Here is a 19,225-nt window from a genome sequence, read left to right as displayed (position 1 = left end):
CTTATTTTATTGAATGCGGAGATGGTTCTCATGGCAAACAAGGACGCTGTGGCTTACAGGTTTGCCAAGCATAACCATAACAAGGAAGGTTAGACTAATGAACCTTGTAATGCTGTGAGCATTGAAAGAATCTTTGCCATATCGACCATATTCTGTATGAATATTAAAAAATCGTCGTTCAAGTCGATTCAAGTCGTTCGAGTCGAGCTCATGTTCTTACAAAAGGGTGTTTTAAAAATCAAGTCTTTTGCCTGACTCGACCATAGAGGACTTACTAGTAGGGTTTCTGAAAAACCGCGTTTTTCCAAAACCGCGGTTTTGCGGTTTTTCAGAATTTCAAAAACCGCGGTTTTGCGGTTTTTTGCGGTTTTCAATTTTCATACAAATGTATGAAATTTTTTGAAAAAATTTAAATTAGGAGTTTTATGCATAAAAGTATTAAATCTTTCTATTTTCCTTCATTTTATTTAGAATCAGTTCCAAATTGGTTGATGCAATAGTCTAAAAAATTATCTGTTGTAAAAACTTTTACAATTAAAGTTTTTCTTAAAATTTTACAAGATTTTAGTCCAGCTTTTCAAGTTAATAAGAAATTTTTATTAATTTTCGAATTTATCTTCAAAAATTTTCATTTTGTGGATTTAAATGAATTTTTTCCATACAAAATTCTAAAACTGCGGTTTTTTCATTCAAAACCGCGGTTTTTTAAAAACCGCATTTTAAGGTCAAAAGTGCGGTTTTGCGGTTTTTGGAAAACCGCTTCCAGAAACCCTACTTACTAGAGGGATTCTCGAGAACACTTCCCTTGGATCTCGCAGAGCACTTTCTAGAGTCAAAATCAGTCTCTATTTATGTCAATACTTCGACTCTCTTTAAGTTTGATTTTGTAGATGACATAAGAGCACGAGGACGGCCAAAGTACTCTTGTAGAGAGGCTGTTAATAGAGACAGTTAAGCGTTTGTCTGTTATTAGTAATTGACAAAGGGAAGCCAGCAATAGAGTCAATTTTAGACGCCAACTGAGAGAGGTCATGGTCAAATATCTAACTAATCAATCAAACTAAGTAAATAAGTCGAACGATTCTATTGAAATATTGGTCTAGATCTCAAAAATTCATCGAAACTGAGACTCGTGGAAATCCTAGACCTTACTATTGGTCTGTCAGATTCGCCTTCATAATGTTCGATATCTCAGACACCACTACAAATCTTAATAACAACTCTGCATTTATTCTTATGTATCTTTAATGCATATCTAATAAAATTATTAAACTTCATGAAATTTTCCAACAACATCCATGAATGCCTTTAGACATTGAAGAACGATGGCAATTAAAATTATATTACAGCCTTCATGTAGATTAATGAAGAATCTTTCAGCGATTAAAAAATGTTAACTTTTTCAGTCTAAGCTTGTCTAATGATTTTGAAAATGTCGTGCCTTAATAATGGCATCATGGAGAAAATTAAGATAAAAATTTATGACAGGACATAAATCATGTAAGCATTAAAAACTTATATTCGTAAATTTTCTAATGACCTAAATAATCGGAATCAATGGACTCTAAAAATTATGTGATATCCACAAAGTTCTAAATGCTTCCTTTCGTCAGTGTAAAACTTTCTAAATATTCAATAACATGACCAATATCTTTCCATTTCCATACATACGAAAGTAGAATGTACACCGAGTGTCATTAGTAAAAATTGATAAAAAAAATATCAGTTCCATTAATATGTACGAGTAATGGATTTATGTGGGGTACACTGTTAAGGGCTATTGAATTTCGATTAGTACGAAAAATTTTTCTTCTTGATAATCGGATTTTTGCCATCCATACAAGATAGAAATTAAGCCTAGATAGGCTTGGACGAAAAGATGAAGAAAAATTTTCTATTTTTTGACCCCATTATGAAAACATAATTTTCCATTTATCTCGACGTTTTCTAGTCGAGAAAGTTTTTCGGTATTAAAAATATATTTTCTTTTTTTTTTATGGTAGATGGAAATGGATTTTGCCTTATGCATCTCATGCCTGTCTGCCAATTTTAGTTTCATTTAATGAACATATATGAACATCATGTATTTTGCACACAAATCTTCCCTTTTCTGGGTAGTTTTACGTACCTAGACCAACAAGATGAAGCTTGTAGAATTCCTTGAAATTATATTGGCAGGATTATGGATGATTATGGACGGATGCAATTGGAGAATGGAATTAAATTTTTATGTTGAATTTATGAATAATTGGAAATTTGTAAGATATAGGCAATGGGTTGTTTGGAAGTGATGTCGTCTGAAGACTGAAGAGTTTGTGTCTTCATCTGTAGCAATGTATGCATGTCGCTGTCATTCAGAAAGCATACTTACCTTAGCCATAGGCAGATTCAATTGCGATTCATAGCCTCTCTCAGTTAACGTCTAAAACTGACTATTATCGCTGACTGCCCTTTGTCAATTGCCAATAACAAGTGCTACGCTGTCTCTATCAACAGTCTTCTTCCAAGAATTCCTTGATTGCCCTCGTGTTCAATAAGTGAAGAAAGCTCAAGTGGAGTGAAACATAAGTGGGGACAAAGCTATTGTAGAGCTGGATTCGACACAAACTCGACAAAAGCTGTTTTCAGATCTTGACACATTTAATGACCAATTGACCAATGATGACGTTTGTCACTCTGTACCTTAGTATTCGGGCTTATGAAATTAAGGACACTCAAAAAGGTGAGTATGCTGAAAAAAATTTCTTGATCAGGTAACCTTTTCTCTCAATACCTGAGCTCGAAGTCGACTAGAGTTGTATTTGAAGCCGTGTTGACTCTAATCGACTTCCACAAAATCTGACTCAACTTCCAGCCCTGCTTAATAAATATTGACGTCACATGGGTATGACCCTCGAAATGAGTAATACTCTCTTCCCAGAATTAATCCTATAAACTCCAACATTTTCATCAAAATCACCCCAAGGACAGCAAAAATTTTTTTGGGTTCCATGAGCTAGAAAGATTAACATTTCTATATGATTAGCACATAATCCGAATTGGGTATTCGCAAATTAACAGTGCCAAATGTCGTATGTAATTAAGGAAGAACTATTCGTGTGTTCTGGGTGTGGGGACTTGAAAATACAATCAATTAAAATTTTACTCTCGATTCCCTCAACATGAACAAAAAAAAAAGAAGTAAAGCCATTGAACACACAAAACTAGAAACTGATAGTTTTGAGACAAATCAATTAAATACACATTCGGAAATGAAAATTGAGATAATTTCTATTTTTCATTCCTGACTGTAAAATTCATAGCTGTCCATTTCGGTTTTTAGTTCCACTGAAATGGAAAACTAATTTTTAATTCTATACTATAGAAAGCTCTTTTTTTGTACTTTTTGTGCTGCCTTTACAAAAAAAAATATTTCTCATTCCTTTCGTGCTTCCTTTTCATTTTCGATTCCATTTTTCAAATAATATCAAAATGATCGGGTTTATGTGAGAAGAAATTAATTAAAAAAAAAAAGGTTTTCATTTCGTTTCCGTTTCATCCTTATGCCGGGTGTCTGCAAAATGGCACAAATTTTCATTTTTTTGTGTTGTGCTTTGTGTGTGATTACTTGGGATTTTATTAAATGCGATGATTGTCTGACTGGCTTAGAAAGGGTATTTTATTTGTTAATTGTGTACAAAATGTGGGATTCCTTAATGAGTATGAGTAGGTAGACTCCTGAGCGGACAAAAATATGTTAGAACTAGTCATCAACTGGACATTAACTTGCCATCTACGAGTTATAACGTATTTTTATCCACTGGAGACTAAGATGCACGTCTTGCTACTTCAGTACTATGTAGAAGCCAAAGTATCAGTCTAATCCAGTAATAAACAACCTTTTTTACACCACGGCACACGTTGGGTGTAAGCTTCGATCTTGATGATGCCAAAATTAAATTTGGCGACACACTAATTAGCCGCGGCACACAGATTGACCAATACTAATCTAATTATTGCAAAAAAGACACATTAGCACTTAATTGATCATATAACAGCTGTATAGCTCAGAAAGCATCCTTTTCAGACTTCGTAGACGGCAAAAGATCATGAGGAAGGCCGAAAATGTCCTGAATTGGTTGTGTTGGTAATGATGCTAGAGTTCTCTATATTCCAAATTGACAGAAGTTATCGAAAGATCGAGCTATCTAGAGACGTTCTTTCAACGCGGTAATGGGCACCCGTGCGCTTCAGTCAAGGAAGTAAAAAGTAAGCTGAGAAAGCTGCTGATAGAGACAGTATAACATTTTGTATTGAAAATTGACAAGCGAAAGTCAGCTATAGAGACAATTTCATCTGAGGGAGGCCATGGATCACAATTGATCTCTACGACCAACAAAGTAAGTAAGTAGCTCACCAACAAATCCACAATTCCTATAAAACCTTAAAAACAAGTCTCTTCATCCACACCACCTCCAATAACTCTCAAACTTGTCATCTTCTTCTTCATTCTCGCACACAATTATAATGAATGAAATGGCTATGCATGGCAGATTATAATTCGAATTGAAATTGGCTTTTGGGCTTCTCACAATCGGTAAAAAAAGACAAAAAAAAAATTGAGAACGATAAGATTTAATTACATAAAAGCCAGTCGTCTCTTTGTGTGCCTTTTACAATGCGGAATGTCATTGCTGATCAAGAAAGAATGGAGAAGAAGAGGATGAACACAAAAAAAAATTCATCCGTGAAGATCGTGCTCATTGAAATGACATGAGAAAAAATGAAAAAAAAAGGCGATAATTCCATTCGCCATTCTTTATTTCCAATTTCATCTTTTATTGCCGCTGCTGTTGATCCTTTTTAAAAAGCAATTAAAATTTTTTCCCATTAATTTTCTTATCCTTAATGCTCACTTTTTTTTCGGTGTGTCTCATTCGGAACATGATAAGGATGATTTCAAAAAAGATTTAAAACTCATCAACCGTGAAATTGATTTGCAATAAGATATTTGTATTTTTTAGGGCTATTAATTACTGCCATCTGATTTGGTTTTGGCTGTGTCTTGTGGCTTTTCAAATCAACAGAGATTTATTTTAATTTAATTAAGACGTACGTTATTAATGTATAGCTGGAATAGAGCTTGGTTGTGAATTAGTTGTGGTTTTAAGAATTGGAAAATCTAGAGCGCTGCCATGACTTGGCTGATTGGACAGAAATACGTTAGAACTAGCCCGAATATGACAAATTTTGTTAATTGTTAATTGATCGGTTAATTGATCGAATATCCAGCTTCAGGTAGGCGTGACTCTGACATTGCTGACGGATTTGATTTCACTACAACACGACGCCAAAGTCACACAAGCTTGGTATCGGATTTTGAATCGATTAATCAACTTGTGCTTTTCAGGTATCCATCAACTGGACATTTGCTGGACTGTAACTAGTGTTAACATAGTTTTGTCCATTCTGGAAGGTGATTTGGTCTTCAAAACTCAGCACTGAGAGCTAATTCTAAACAATTTTGTAAAAAGTAAATGGATAGTGACCGGATGTGAAATATTTACTCTAGGATTACTTATTAGATGCATAGCAAGTAGTTGAGTCACAGCAAAATACCATAAAGAATAGAAAACACCCACAATCCATCCATATATCACTATTTGATAACTCTAAACACACACTTAATATCATAAAATCCAAAAATACTTAATTTAACCATTCCTTAAGCTTCTCACAGCTGTTCCTTAGCAATTTTACTTCAATATTAATATTCATACTCTCCATGCATGCAAGAATCTACTCATTCACCAAAAAAAGAGCCATTAAATGTGTATTAAAAACTGTAACAATGTGTAGCTTACACTATAATTTTAAGTAATAAGCAAAAGCAACAAATTGCAAGGCATTTTAAAATGCGAAATAACAGAAAAGTATGCTTCTAGCAATTTGCGTAAATTGTTCATAGCAATTTATCTCTTAAATATAGTCTCATGCTGAGCACATATGTGTGCTTCTTCTGAATAATTTGTAAGAAAGTCATGAATTATTTATTTAGAGTTTTAGAATGGTTTGGGACGCTTTGCGGTGATGGATTGATTGTTTTGTTGGGAATTGAAGTTTTTTTGTGGATGTGGCATGGATTGTTGTAACTTGTGTATCGACAATCGATGAAATAATCTGCCGGAAGTAGAGCATTATTGACCTTAACCAAACAAACAGACACGATCAGCAAAGAATAGCATCTAATTCACAAAATTAAGCTCAAAAGTTCAAGTTTCCTATAAAATGTTGTCTCATGAAGATTTACAGATAAATATAGAGCAACGTACAGTATCTCAATTATTTTATATCATACATCCGTAGATATAAATTGAGAATTGAGTAGGAAAAAAGAGTCACACACATAAAAAATACGAGATTCCGGGCTATTCATTAACTTTTTGGTTACAAATTGAAACTTTTTTTACCGGAACTGGAAATTTCATTTCTTGATTTTTCGGGTGCTGCTCCCTGATTTTTCTATTAAGTGCTGTGAATTTCCTCAAAATTGATGAAAATTTCCTGAAATTTTCAATTTAAAAATCAGCATGACATCCACAAAAATTGTAAAGTCACTCCACGCCTGCCACAAAATGAACACTGTCCAGCTCGGGCACAAGTGTGCTTTACTTTAATTCTGTTATCTTTGCAGATTTAGATGAGCAAAACAATTCAGATTTTGTTATTTTTTTTTATTCTCACTGCGATGTGACTTCACTTTCATTTAGAATTTAAACTCGTACGACGATAGTCATGCTGAACAGTATTGGAATAAAATTGCATTTATGCATTATTGTGCTCTCAATAGTCTATTATGTATCAGCATTACCACCATTTATAATCAAGCAGCATGACAGCAGTGAAATTTTATATCAAGTTGCATCAAAAGGCAATCATCCGAGACAATTTTCATTGCTGTGTGAGGCAGGAGGTGATCCACCGCCCAAGTAAGTTGATTTTATTGTTTCTTGTTGTGGATAGTGAGGTTGTGATGGGTTTTTGGATGCTAAAGTTGTGGATTTAATTTTGGAATTTTGCAAAATTTTTGTAACTGTCAAAAAATATGAAGGAAGTCTGTCAAGTTCCTCAAATTTTTGAGAATCACACATGCATGCACTTATGTACCTCAAAACCTAATCCAATCCTTTACTTCAGATATCGTTGGACAAAAAACGGAGAACAATTCAACCTTACAGCACATGAGAATAGAATTACAATGGACATGCCAAATGGCACATTGACATTTCGAGTACCCGAGAATGATGATGAAGGAATTTATCAGTGCTTTGCAAAAAATAAGCACGGATTTGCAACATTCAATCCATACATTGTACACAAATCATTTATGAAAAGCTTCAAGGACGATTCAATTGAAGTGATTGAGGTGCCTATTGGACATCCATTAAAACTCGAATGTAAGGCACCAGATGGCTTTCCAACACCATCCGTATATTGGATGATTCAAACATTTGGTAGCGGCGAAATACAAGAAATTGAAAATTCACGTCGCACAGTTGATCCTGAAGGAAATTTGTGGTTCTCGTCTGTGCAACGTGATGATGAACTTAAAAAGGCATATTATGCATGTGCTGCAACAACACCGAGACGAAATGAATACAAGTTGGGTAAACGTGTTCAGGTAAAGGTTATTCATCCAAATAAAGACAACAATGATGATGACGATAGTAGTGGCGATCGTGAAACGGATGAAAAAAGTCATGAGAATTTAGTTCCACCAATTATGCAATATGTCTCAAATCCACACGTTGTCGTATTGCGTGGTCAAAGGACTGAGCTATTTTGCATTTATGGCGGATCACCAGTCATTCATGTGATGTGGAAATTTAATGGATCGTCCATAAATTACGATAAACGTGTTATGGAGAAAAATTTCGGCAAGTCACTACTCATACGCGATACACGTCTTAATGATCGTGGAACTTATTCATGTGACGTATCAAATGGACCAAATAGCAACAAAACATCATTAATAAATGTCGAAGTACTGGCAAAACCATATTTCATCGCATATCCTAAATCTAAGTCAATTGTTGAGAATGAAACGTCAACCGTAGATTTTCATTGTGATGTTCGTGGATGGCCAGAACCGGACATTATATGGACGCATAATGGTCATATTCTCAACATACCAATAGAATCAACAACACAATTATCATCGTCAACTGAATCATCGTCTGGAGAGCGATTGAGTGTTGTAAAAAATAAATTGACAATTAAGGATTTAATTAAAAGTGATACAGGCAATTATGGATGTAATGCAACAAATTCACTTGGATATGCTTATAGAGATTTCTATTTAGATATTGTAAAGCCACAGAAAGTTCTTAATTGAGATAGTTTATAGAGCGTGTGCATTATTACTTTTATTATTATTATTACTATTTCCATTATTATCATCATCTTGTCTTATATGACTGTGTCTTCCACATGATATTAAAATAAATATAAAGATTTTGTAGGAATGACTGTGTACTTACTATCATGAGAGTTTTATGATAGTTTAAAGGTTTTGTGTCTTTAAGATTTTTGAATTTTCAGATAGTTTTGAGAACATTTTTAAGGACAAATGGTCAATCGATGCAGCACCCTTGGGTATGACCTATGAAAACTGATATTCAGCACCAAAAAACAGCAGCAATTAATTCTAAACAATGAAAATTAATTCTAAACTAATCATACACTACCCATGACTACCTCACCTAAACACACATGCTGTGCGTGTAATTAAATACACGATTTTCAAGGAAGTATTAATTTATGGAATAAAATTTTTTTGGCGGCGAAATACACGAATTTATATTATAATATGCATTCAAGTAGTTTGAGTCATGAATACAAAGTTCAAGTAGCATATTTATAGTTTATTTGTGGAACTATGCTAATGATGAATAATGGTGTAAAATTGCTGATGAATATGTTGAGTACACGAATGCAGAATATTGTTCTATTTTGCATGTTGTGGGTGCCAAAGACTTATGAGGAGCTGTATAATAGGATTTTATAAAGGAAAAAAAAAGTCAGGATTGTTTGGTATGGCAACATTGAATTATGATGTTTAGCATTTAAAAATAGATTTATGTTCGGCGTTGGAATTATTCATTTTTGATTTAGCGTCCTTTAGTTTATTATGGCGTCCTGGATAAATACTATGCTTCCTCACTCTTGGGACGCTACCTTAATCGACTCAAATGAAGAAAGCTTCACTATGGGGCTTTAGAGGCTCTGCTAAACCTCAGCAAAGCTTCCTGGATAAGTTATTCCCTTCCCTACTCTTGATACGCTACCTATAGTGAAACAAATAAAGAAGGCTTCATCAAGGAACTTTAAAGGCTCCGCTAAAACTCTTTCATCAACACCAAATGGAAGCCATCCTCAATATTGTACATAGAATCAACTTATCTTCTTAAAGACATCTGCAGATGCCCCACAAAATGGTAAAATCAATAAATTTACCCCCATTTTTATCAAGACAATCAAACTTCTCTGAATTTAGGACGAACAAAAGGTCAAGAACAAGAGAACTTTCCATACAGTTCTGAATAATTTATACAAAGTATTTTGCAACATCAATAAGCTCCATTTTGACAAGATATATTCAATAATCAAAGCAAAACTCCGAAATTTTTAAAAATAACACAAAATACTTCAATGATTGAAAACTTCTTCATCCTGAATAAACAATAACATTCACCAAAATTTAAACAGCTGTTTTAATCCACCTCCCACACCTAAATTCCTTCTATTTACAATCAAAATTCATCTAACGTATTTGAAAAATTCAAAAATGTGCATGCGTTGCAAAGCTCATGTGCGCATGTCCATCAGCACACTACCCGACCCTTTGTCACAACTTGATGACGACATAGAGGAACAAAAAAACTTTTACGTTTCCTTTCATTTCAGCTTTTGCAATTTTTTTTTATATATTCGTGGGTGAAAAACAAAACCAAAACGGATACGAACATTTTTAAGACTTTACTAGAAAATGTTGATTAAGTTGATATAAAGTCAATTGTATATTGTTAAATAGCAGCTATGGAAGGCACGGAAGATATTGTTGAGAATGGAAAATGTGAGGAAATCAATGAACAATATGAATCGGAAAATGGGAAATTTTTATTTGAATTCGATCATATGGACAATAAATCCTATGAGTTTGAGGCAAATTTTAATGGAAATGATGACTATTCGGATGGTGAGGAACGTGAATCAGAGGAAAGTGACAGGTATGGAAAATTTCTATAGTCTAAAAAATCAATAAACAAAAAAAAAAATTATTTACAAATTAGAATACGTGCACTGGAAGAGGAACAAGAGTCACTTTTGTCATCCTTAATGGCACTAACAACACATTTTGCTCAAGTACAGTTCCGACTACATCAGATTGTTGAGGCACCAGAAAAGGATCGTGACATACTGCTTAAAAAACTCGAAGACTTTGCTGACCGTGGAATTCCAAATTATAGTGAGCAAAATAGTGATAAAAATATGAAAACAATTCTCACAAAAATGGATTGTCAAAAAAATCGACAACAGGAGTTAATCGAGCAGTTAAAGACTCAATTGGATGATTTAGAAAAATATGCTTATGAAACCGGTGAGCCAGTCCTTCCTCAAGCTATAATGATGGAAAAACAGAAAATTATAATTGACGAATTGAAGCAAAAGATGAATTTAAACTTCAATGAACTCGATTTGCCTCAATTGTCACCAGATGAATTAAGAAATCATGTCGATGCAGCATTTGGTGAATTTGTTAGTCCGTTAAAGATGAAAGAGCAACTGGTGGCTCAACTCAAGACACAAGTCAATGATCTCGAAAGATTTATAAAATTTCTTCAAGTTGAAAAAAGTGATAAGAAGAAAATGTTGAAGCAGCAATTGCTGAAGAAGCACAATTGCTCTGACATTGATCTACATAATAAATCATGTAATTGTAATTATAATAACAATATTAGCAAGAAAGGCAAAGATACCGATATGAGAAATAATAGTAATGTTGTGGCTGAAAGGAGCAGGAGGGTCAATGTTAAGTGAGTATTATTGGCTAATCAAGTTCTTGTTTATTTATTAAGATGACTTGACATGTTTACTCAATTGTTGTACATCTGTGTGAGCTGTTTGATTAAATTTGGGGATTTCTCTGAGGTGTATTTATGAAATTGATGTTGATGGTGACTTGGGTTCGATTCTCACTGATCTTCAGCATCTCAGAGCTGCCAATGCATCTTTCAGTCACTTTTCCGTCAAAAAATTGACATAGCATTGCTTTGAAGTCTGAGATGCATCGCACAGGCATTAAATAGTGTGTTATAGATCTGACATAGATTTGGACATGCTTCACGACAAGCTCCTTATCTAAGAATGAACAATTTTCATTTCCTAAACCGAATTCTTTCATCATACATCCAAAAATTGAGTCAACATTCAAATCATTTACAGCATAATCCGGCCATCATATGAACTTAATATATTCATCCACTCACTCTTTGTTCCTTTTTTATTTTTACAGCAATTCGCATGACAATGAAGGACGTCAATCATCATCGTCTTCAACATCGACAACAGCAACATCGTCATTACCTCAATTAAGTAGTCCCAACTTCAGTGATAAGCTATTTCAGATGTTCAACAAAGCATCAACAATTTTCCACATCTTTGCGCTCTCGCAAATGAATTGTGCGAGTCAAAATGGTAAGCACTTTAGACGTAATGTATTAAAAAAGACAACGAGAGGAAATCATTGGGGTGATATACGTGCAAAATTAGAAGTGGATATACAAGAGATATTGGCATTAGTAAAGGTCATAAATATGACAGCTGAAAATGAGCGTAAAATGAATAAGAATCTAGATACGGAAGCTGAAACGGATGATGATGATGTTTTTATTGAGACGAGAACAAAAGTGACTGAGCCGCAAGGTGCTTCAACACGTAAACAAAGTCGATATCGGTCAAATTCATCATCGTCCTCAATCATGTTGCCACCACCATACAGCTTAACAAGCTCTTCCAAAACGGACGAATTAAAGACATTAAATATTGAATTAATAACATTAGTTAGGAAAAAATTTGCGGTGACTTTACAAAAATTAATTCAACATGGTTTGCGTAGTGTTAATGAGACACGACATCTTGTGCCATTCATTGGGTGCTTCTATAATTTTCAACCACAAAATAATAATAACTTTAATAAAAATGGACATCATCAGTATCCTGATGAGGACTATAAGGATATGCATGCGTGGGAGTTAATATTAGAATATTATCATACGAAAAATGGTGACTTTTATACGGAAACGCCTGCTCAAAAGCTTTCACAGAGCTTCAATTTAGATATTGGCGATGGACTAACATCAAATAAACAGGTGAGAAGGCGTACAAAAATTTGTTTACTGAGCTGTTTTTTTTCATAATTTTCAAGGTCTTGATGTACTTTATACTTTATTTTTCCCATCCCTATCGGATCGTTGCGAACGTCACTGTTGCGTAAAAATCCATACAATATTGAATATGAAAACAGTTCCGTGGAAGGAAATAGATTGAAAATTCGAGATTTCGTGGGTTGGGGGAATCAAAATGATGAGGATAAGAGCTTTTAAGAATATTGTTTATTTAGTTCTTATCGATGGACTAGCTTAAAGGTAGACACGTACTTGTGGTTTATATCTCTTTCCCGCCAACGCTTTATCAATGATTCTTTGAAAATTCTATAATTGGAATGATCTGAATTAGATTTTTTTTGATGTAGCTTTATGCTATATCATGTTTATGGTACGATAGTCAGACATTAATAGATGAATTATATTGTGTGTACATATATCATTCATTCGTCCATAGTAAATATATACGGACGTTAAATTTTCTGTGGGATGAACTTTATGGATCATGTATTTGATGTAATGGATTTTGCATTGAAAGTCATTGACTGTATGTATACACAGACAGATCAAAGTGTATGGATAGTTCCTTGATATTGAGCGCATTTGGATATGGCTTATAGCGTTTGGTTTTACTTTCATGTGCCACAGTACATTCAACTGTAAATAACAGGGATTGTTTGATCCAAAATGATGTCCGTAAGGCAATCAAGCGAGCAATATAGTTAGATGCAAGCGATGACTGCTTGTCAATGACAGAAAATTGTGTTTAAAAGACGAAAAATGTGTCTTCAGGTCGTAGTGACTCTGGCGTGGACTCGAATTGATGAAGTTTGACGAAATGTCCTTCATAAAGCCGAATTTCACCAAATCCACAAAGTACCGGCCTGAGGATACTTTCATTGACTTCAAATCCGAATAAGCAACTAGATACGTTAGAATCAGACAACAACTGAACGTTAACCAACCAATAACAAGTTCCAACACCTTTTTGTACACTCAAGAAACTTCCATCAACTTTATCCAAAGCTTCTAGACTTAAATACCTTTCATAGAACTTCTTTGAAATCTAATTTTCATCCAATTTCTTCTCATCATTTCTGTTAAGAACTCAATTACCCTTTATCGTATCTTCCATGATACCTTTCTAGCATCTTATCAGCAATCTATATAAATAAATCATCAAAAGGTCAATTTAAAAGACAACTTTTTACTTCTTTACTCATTCTAGACTTTTCTATTGGCTATTCGAAACATCATCAACCTTCACAGTCCCTACAAGAGAAGCTACAATTCACATTTTAAGGCATTCGTTTGTGCTGGATTAAAGTAAGTTCTACACGTGAATATTTTAAAATAAATTTAATCTAATTTAAACTGAATTTTTCTGTCAACAGCTCACACAAACTTGTACAGTGGCTTAATCTCATATTCCAAAGTCATGATCTGGTGTCAACATACTACACACCATGGAGTTATGTTGCTCAAACAGGCTTCCGAGATGCTCTCAAATCAATCGATCAGCTAACGAAATTAGAATTTCACGATTTGCCGGTTGATTTGGCTGTTAGGAATTTAGCGAACATTAAGGATGTCTTCTCATAAGAAAAGCGTTGAGGAATTTAGTGGAGCCGGTGATGGGATGAGGAATTTATTTTGTGTTTTAAAGAAATTATTTTTAAGTGAAATGAGAATCAGTATTTGTTAGGATTATTTTATGTCAATTTAACTTGGAGGTTAGGGATTATATGTTTTGGTGGAATTTGAGGTGGAAATTGAAGTTAGAATATTGGTGCTTAGTGTATCAGAATGAAGAATAGCTCAAAGTCTTCTCGGATTTAGTGTAGAAAAGTCTACTCAATCGTTGACGAGTCGATATAAAATTAGAATCGACACGAAGCTCTGGAATGGCATACAGTCGCTAAGTTGTAAACTGTCTGCAAACTATTGACAAATACCAGAGTGGACAGCAAGCCGATTTACCTAATTAATAACATCCGGAAGCAACTAGCCGTTCTTGTAACAAGACATTAAACAGACAAAACGTTCTAGAATTTATGGATTTCTAGACTTTCCAAAAAATCAGAGTTTAAAGGCTACTCGAACTTTAAATGAGGTCAACTCAACTAGAGTCAAATTTCCCATACAAAATCCGAGTCAACTTCAAGTTCTCAACAAATTCCTAACTTCAATTTACACCCAACTTCAACCTTTCACACAAATTGGATCAATATCAGTTATTCACAAGAGTAATGGCTAATTTAAATGTAAATTCTATGAAATTGATTACGTCTACTTCTATTTAAATTCCAATATCGTCCCTTGAGTTAAATGGATACTGAGCTAATCGTCAGCAAAAAAGGCAATGTCAAGCTACATAAAAGCCCATAAATTAAGATTTAAGAAGATAAACGGAAAATATTTATCAGATTGAGACACAAAGTCTCGTTATTGAGGGAAGTTGAGGTTTTTTCTGAGAATAATGGATATATGATGTCAAAAATTCTCAGTGACTCACCTGTTCCTTGACAAAATATTTAAAGTATTTTTTCAAAAACTTTTCATCTCATCCTTCATCGTAAGCCTTGTGTAAAATAACTTGAGATAAAATTTTTAATCTTTTCCATTAAAAACTTCTTGGTAAATTTAGCATGATATGATTTTGCTTCTCGCGAATTAAGGCGTAAATTCGTTGAAAATGTCAAGAATAAGATACGAGTTTGCTTGGATTTATTGCGATGTCGAGTGCATGAGTGTGAAGTGAGATGATTTAAGGGTTGTGTTGGTGGAAATTCTTTAAGTTTTTAGGCTAAATTACACGAGCTTTTTGGTTAAGTGCAGTGATTCTCAAACTGGTTGGTGTTTTATGTGTCAAACTAAGGGTCAAACTACTATTTAGTAGAATTCAACCAAGAACCGCAAGCCTGCATGCTCCGCATTTAGGATTCACAGACCTGTACACTTATGACTCGACAAAAGCTGCAAACTTGCATTTTAGCTTGCAGATTTGAAGTTTTGGACGAACTCAAGTTTTTCGGAACTTCAATTGCCAGAGTTCATAGAAAATTCGAGTCAATTTCGAGCTCTGCTGCTTTGGAAACTGAATATCTTTGATTCCTCAAGAATGCTACAATTTTAACTGAATCTCAAAGGTTTAAACCTTTGGCAAACCTTTTTTGACACTCTAAATCAAAAATACCAATAAATATACTGTAAGAATCGGTTTAGTAACCTCTGCAATAGCTTAAAAACATTGAAGGTTCTTAATCCGTTAAAAAATTAATCTTAAAAAATTCATTAAATTCTTCCGAGAAGCTCGACAGCACCCCAATCTTTATCTCAATTTCCACCACATGCTTAACTTCTTAAAATGCTGCTTCCATCGCTTTTTTCAGCAAAAAACATAAATTCTGCGAAAATCCTAATTAGAAACTTGTTATCCTTCAAATACCCCAAATGATTAAGTGATTAGCTCATTCATCCATCAAACTCAGAACCTTCCCAGAATTTAATTTTAGATCATTTATTTCCTTTTTTTTGATAAGTTATGAACAAGAATAGACATAATATGGACAATGGATAGGCAATCAAGCAAACGGAGAATCAGGAGATGCATTAGATATATCAACATGATGATGATGACAAAAAAAAAATCAATTAATTATTCATAAAAGTAATCAAAAATAGCATAATTAATTATATTAAAGATTTATATCTACATATTATGAATTATTTTGCAAATGGATGAGAAGTGGAACTTGGCGGGAAAATAATTTTGTTGAGATTGACAAGTAATTTATTAGGATTTAAGGTGATTGGGGATATATTTAAGGAGCTTTGAAGGTGAGTGAGGGTTAGTTGGTGGTTTTGGTGTCATATCAATGTTGAGGTATCGGGTCTTATGCTGGTCATCAAGAGTGACTTTGAAATTGTCCTCATAGACAAAACAACCGATCTTCGTTACGGCTGTATCCGTCATTTAGACATTTTGCAGACAATATATCGACATTGCTGTGCCTAGCGGCTTTATTGTGCTGCTTGGACATTTACTGTAGATTGAGAGTCTGTTACTTATTTTGTATAAAGACGTGGATTTTAATCTAGCTAAATACCAAACCTTCAATGCCCATGACATCGATACCAAAGCCTCCCTACCAAAATCTTCCTTACTTGAGTGTATCCCTGAGACTATTTGACCACAGAGCTGGAAGTCGATTTGTATTTTGTATGGAAAAATTCCTTTAAATTAACTTGATAGCAGAGCTGAATTTTAACTCGAATTTTATTTGGGGTCGACTTTTCCCATACAAAATCAATGTCTCTGCTCGATTTCATACAAAATTCCAGTCAACTTCAAGCTCTCATTAATATATCTTACAAACTATCCTAACAAGTTCCATTCGGATTGCAAATTAAATCCTTAAAAACTGGCATGAAGTCAAACAGCTTCCAGCTAAATGGAGTCATGTGGCTACTCCATAGGCCAAGCATTTGATAATAGCCAAATTATAAGGTTCACACGATTGTTAAATGATGAAAGAATGTACGCGAAAAAAAAAACTATTTGATGCCCTCCTTAAAATGTATTTTTAAAGAGTATTTCTAGCATGTTTATTTAGGGATACGAGGTAGCTTTTTGACCTTGAGTCCCAGAAATAAAAAAAAAAATAAATTATTAAAGTTGCATTAACTTAAATAAATACTGAGAAAAAATATATAAAAAATAGATAATGAAAGTGATGATTGTAAAAATGTTGAGAATTGAGCTTTTATAAATGACATTACAAAATATGGAAAATTTTTCTAGGTTTGAGGATGAGAAACTTTTGGATGTGTGGGAGTTTAAGCTCTCATGATTTATGATATTTTGTTGCTTTCTTCTACTTCTTTGATGTTTTAAAGGTTAATGAATTCTTGAGAGGGTTAGGTGATGAGAAATTTGACTTGCTTGTGTAGATTTTGTAGATTTTATACTTGGCTGACATTTAAATGTTATGGTATTTTTGATTCCAAAGACTTAGACTTGATGAAAAGGAATTTATATGAAATTCTTAAAGTGACTTTATTTAAATCATTTAAAAATTTGAATTATTCCATTATATTTTAATGATTTTTGGAAGGTTTAGGCAAAAGATCTATTGATAGATAAGATATAGGCTCATGCTAGGCATAGACAAGTCCAGGAATAGATTGGTCAAGGCATAGATAGTGCTTATAATGGTCTGTACCTAATCAATTCCATTGCTTGTCTTCAAAATATACCAAAATAGCCGTCAGACTTATCAAAGTGGCATTGTGTCATTTTGACGTTTTAACATCAACACGGAAATATAGCGATGCCATAGCAACTATGTTGTGATGCTCGGATAGTTTAAATCTTTCTTAAAACTAATTTTTAAACAGTCTGATGATCAGGATATGTTTCATAGCATTATTTAAATAGCCACAAATCCGAACTACTTAAATTAAACTTTTAATCTTCTCTTAATTTCTTTTAAAAACAAGCCAAATTATAATCCACAAGTTTCTCATCCTCAACTGCATTCTTTTATCTTATTAAAAAAAGCATTAAATAAAAATTATTGGCGCTAAAAATGGAAATCTCTCATGGGATTATCGTCAATATACATTATACAAACATATATATAACATAATTATTATACCTTATTACATAAATGATGACATTCTCCTGTAAAAATTGTAAATTATTCTAATAGTATGATACTTACATGGGTAGTTTGGGGTAATGTTTTCGGGGAGTTTTAGGCAGTTGTGGAAGAAATATTGAAGGAATTTAAAAGTTTCATGTGAGATTCTTGAGTTGGGCGTTAATAAAGTGGTTGAACAGGTTTATGTTCCTGGATAATAACTTTGACTATTTTTGAAATTTTCTCATTCAAATTTGAAAATTTTAATAATTTTTTGAGATATATCTGAGATACTATGCGGCACATCATTGTTCACAGGTAACATTGGTCTAAACAAATAAGAATCAGTTGAATTTGGTAGAAAACTAAGTTATTATTGCAAGTTAACGTTGCTGTTCAATGAGACAAGTGACACTATGTTTTGTGTAGTTAGCAGGTAAAAGGCGATTTTTAAACTAAACTGTATTTTTGTGAGCCTGCAGGTCAATTTTCAAATTTTGAACTAGGACTAGAAAAAGGAATAGCATTTGCTTCACATAATTCTAAGCTAGAATTTCAATCCCAGAAATTATAATTTACTGAATTCCAGAATTGATCCTGGCACTACATACAATTCAAAACCAGGATTAAAATGCCTAATCTAGACATCAACTAAAATTCAAACATCCACAATAAGAAAATCTCTATTACCTGAAAACATCACCCACAAAACTCAAAACCAAAAACTTTCACACTCAGTGCGAAAAACTTTCAATTTCGGAGACCCCAAAATAAAAATCTAAAAAAAGAACTCTGAAAATAAAATAAAACAAAATTGCAAGCAAAAAACTAAGATTTTTTTTTTAATTTTTTTCCTTTATTCTTCCATTGTTTTTATGAAATGCATAATTTAATTTAATTAAGAGTTTTACAATTAAGAGCGATTTTTACAATTTTTTATTTTTTTTCATTTCATTCATTTATATCAAATATGAATTTTCTAGTTATCATCAGCAGATTACAACGATCTTGATTTTTAATTCAATCCCAACAAACATTATTTCATTATTATTTTTATTATTTTTTTTTTTCATATTCTATATAGATTGATGCCAACAACAACATCACATCAACAGCAGCCCGAATATTATTTTTTTTTTTAATTATTTCATTATT

General features: G+C 33.3%; 2 protein-coding genes across 2 annotated transcripts; both read left to right on the top strand.

The window, feature by feature from the left end:
• The first annotated feature begins 6,734 nt into the window (after positions 1-6,734).
• On the top strand, positions 6,735-8,463 carry LOC139098199 (neuroglian-like). The gene is made up of 2 exons (XM_070650325.1): positions 6,735-6,968; positions 7,177-8,463. The coding sequence occupies exons 1-2, from the start codon at positions 6,775-6,777 to the stop codon at positions 8,372-8,374; spliced, it is 1,392 nt and encodes a 463-aa protein (XP_070506426.1). The 5' UTR covers positions 6,735-6,774; the 3' UTR covers positions 8,375-8,463.
• A 1,476-nt stretch (positions 8,464-9,939) lies between these two features.
• On the top strand, positions 9,940-18,882 carry LOC139098489 (RUN domain-containing protein 1). The gene is made up of 5 exons (XM_070650718.1): positions 9,940-10,268; positions 10,332-11,075; positions 11,555-12,410; positions 13,654-13,751; positions 13,820-18,882. The coding sequence occupies exons 1-5, from the start codon at positions 10,078-10,080 to the stop codon at positions 14,025-14,027; spliced, it is 2,097 nt and encodes a 698-aa protein (XP_070506819.1). The 5' UTR covers positions 9,940-10,077; the 3' UTR covers positions 14,028-18,882.
• The last annotated feature ends 343 nt before the right edge of the window (positions 18,883-19,225 follow it).

The sequence above is a fragment of the Chironomus tepperi genome, unplaced genomic scaffold (genome assembly GCF_022539635.2).
Source record: "Chironomus tepperi strain 1889 unplaced genomic scaffold, CSIRO-AGI_Ctep_v1 contig_445, whole genome shotgun sequence".
Taxonomy (NCBI): Eukaryota; Metazoa; Arthropoda; class Insecta; order Diptera; family Chironomidae; genus Chironomus; species Chironomus tepperi.
Note: the sequence above shows the minus strand (reverse complement) of the source record. Positions and strands in the feature narration are given on the sequence as shown.

Excerpts from the sequence above, each read along its gene's own strand:
- LOC139098199 (XM_070650325.1), top strand. The coding sequence starts at position 6,775 with ATGCTGAACAGTATTGGAATAAAATTGCATTTATGCATTATTGTGCTC. Across the intron at positions 6,969-7,176 it reads GGAGGTGATCCACCGCCCAA|ATATCGTTGGACAAAAAACG; the intron begins GTAAGTTGATTT and ends CCTTTACTTCAG.
- LOC139098489 (XM_070650718.1), top strand. The coding sequence starts at position 10,078 with ATGGAAGGCACGGAAGATATTGTTGAGAATGGAAAATGTGAGGAAATC. Across the intron at positions 11,076-11,554 it reads AGCAGGAGGGTCAATGTTAA|CAATTCGCATGACAATGAAG; the intron begins GTGAGTATTATT and ends TTATTTTTACAG. Across the intron at positions 12,411-13,653 it reads GACTAACATCAAATAAACAG|ACTTTTCTATTGGCTATTCG; the intron begins GTGAGAAGGCGT and ends TACTCATTCTAG.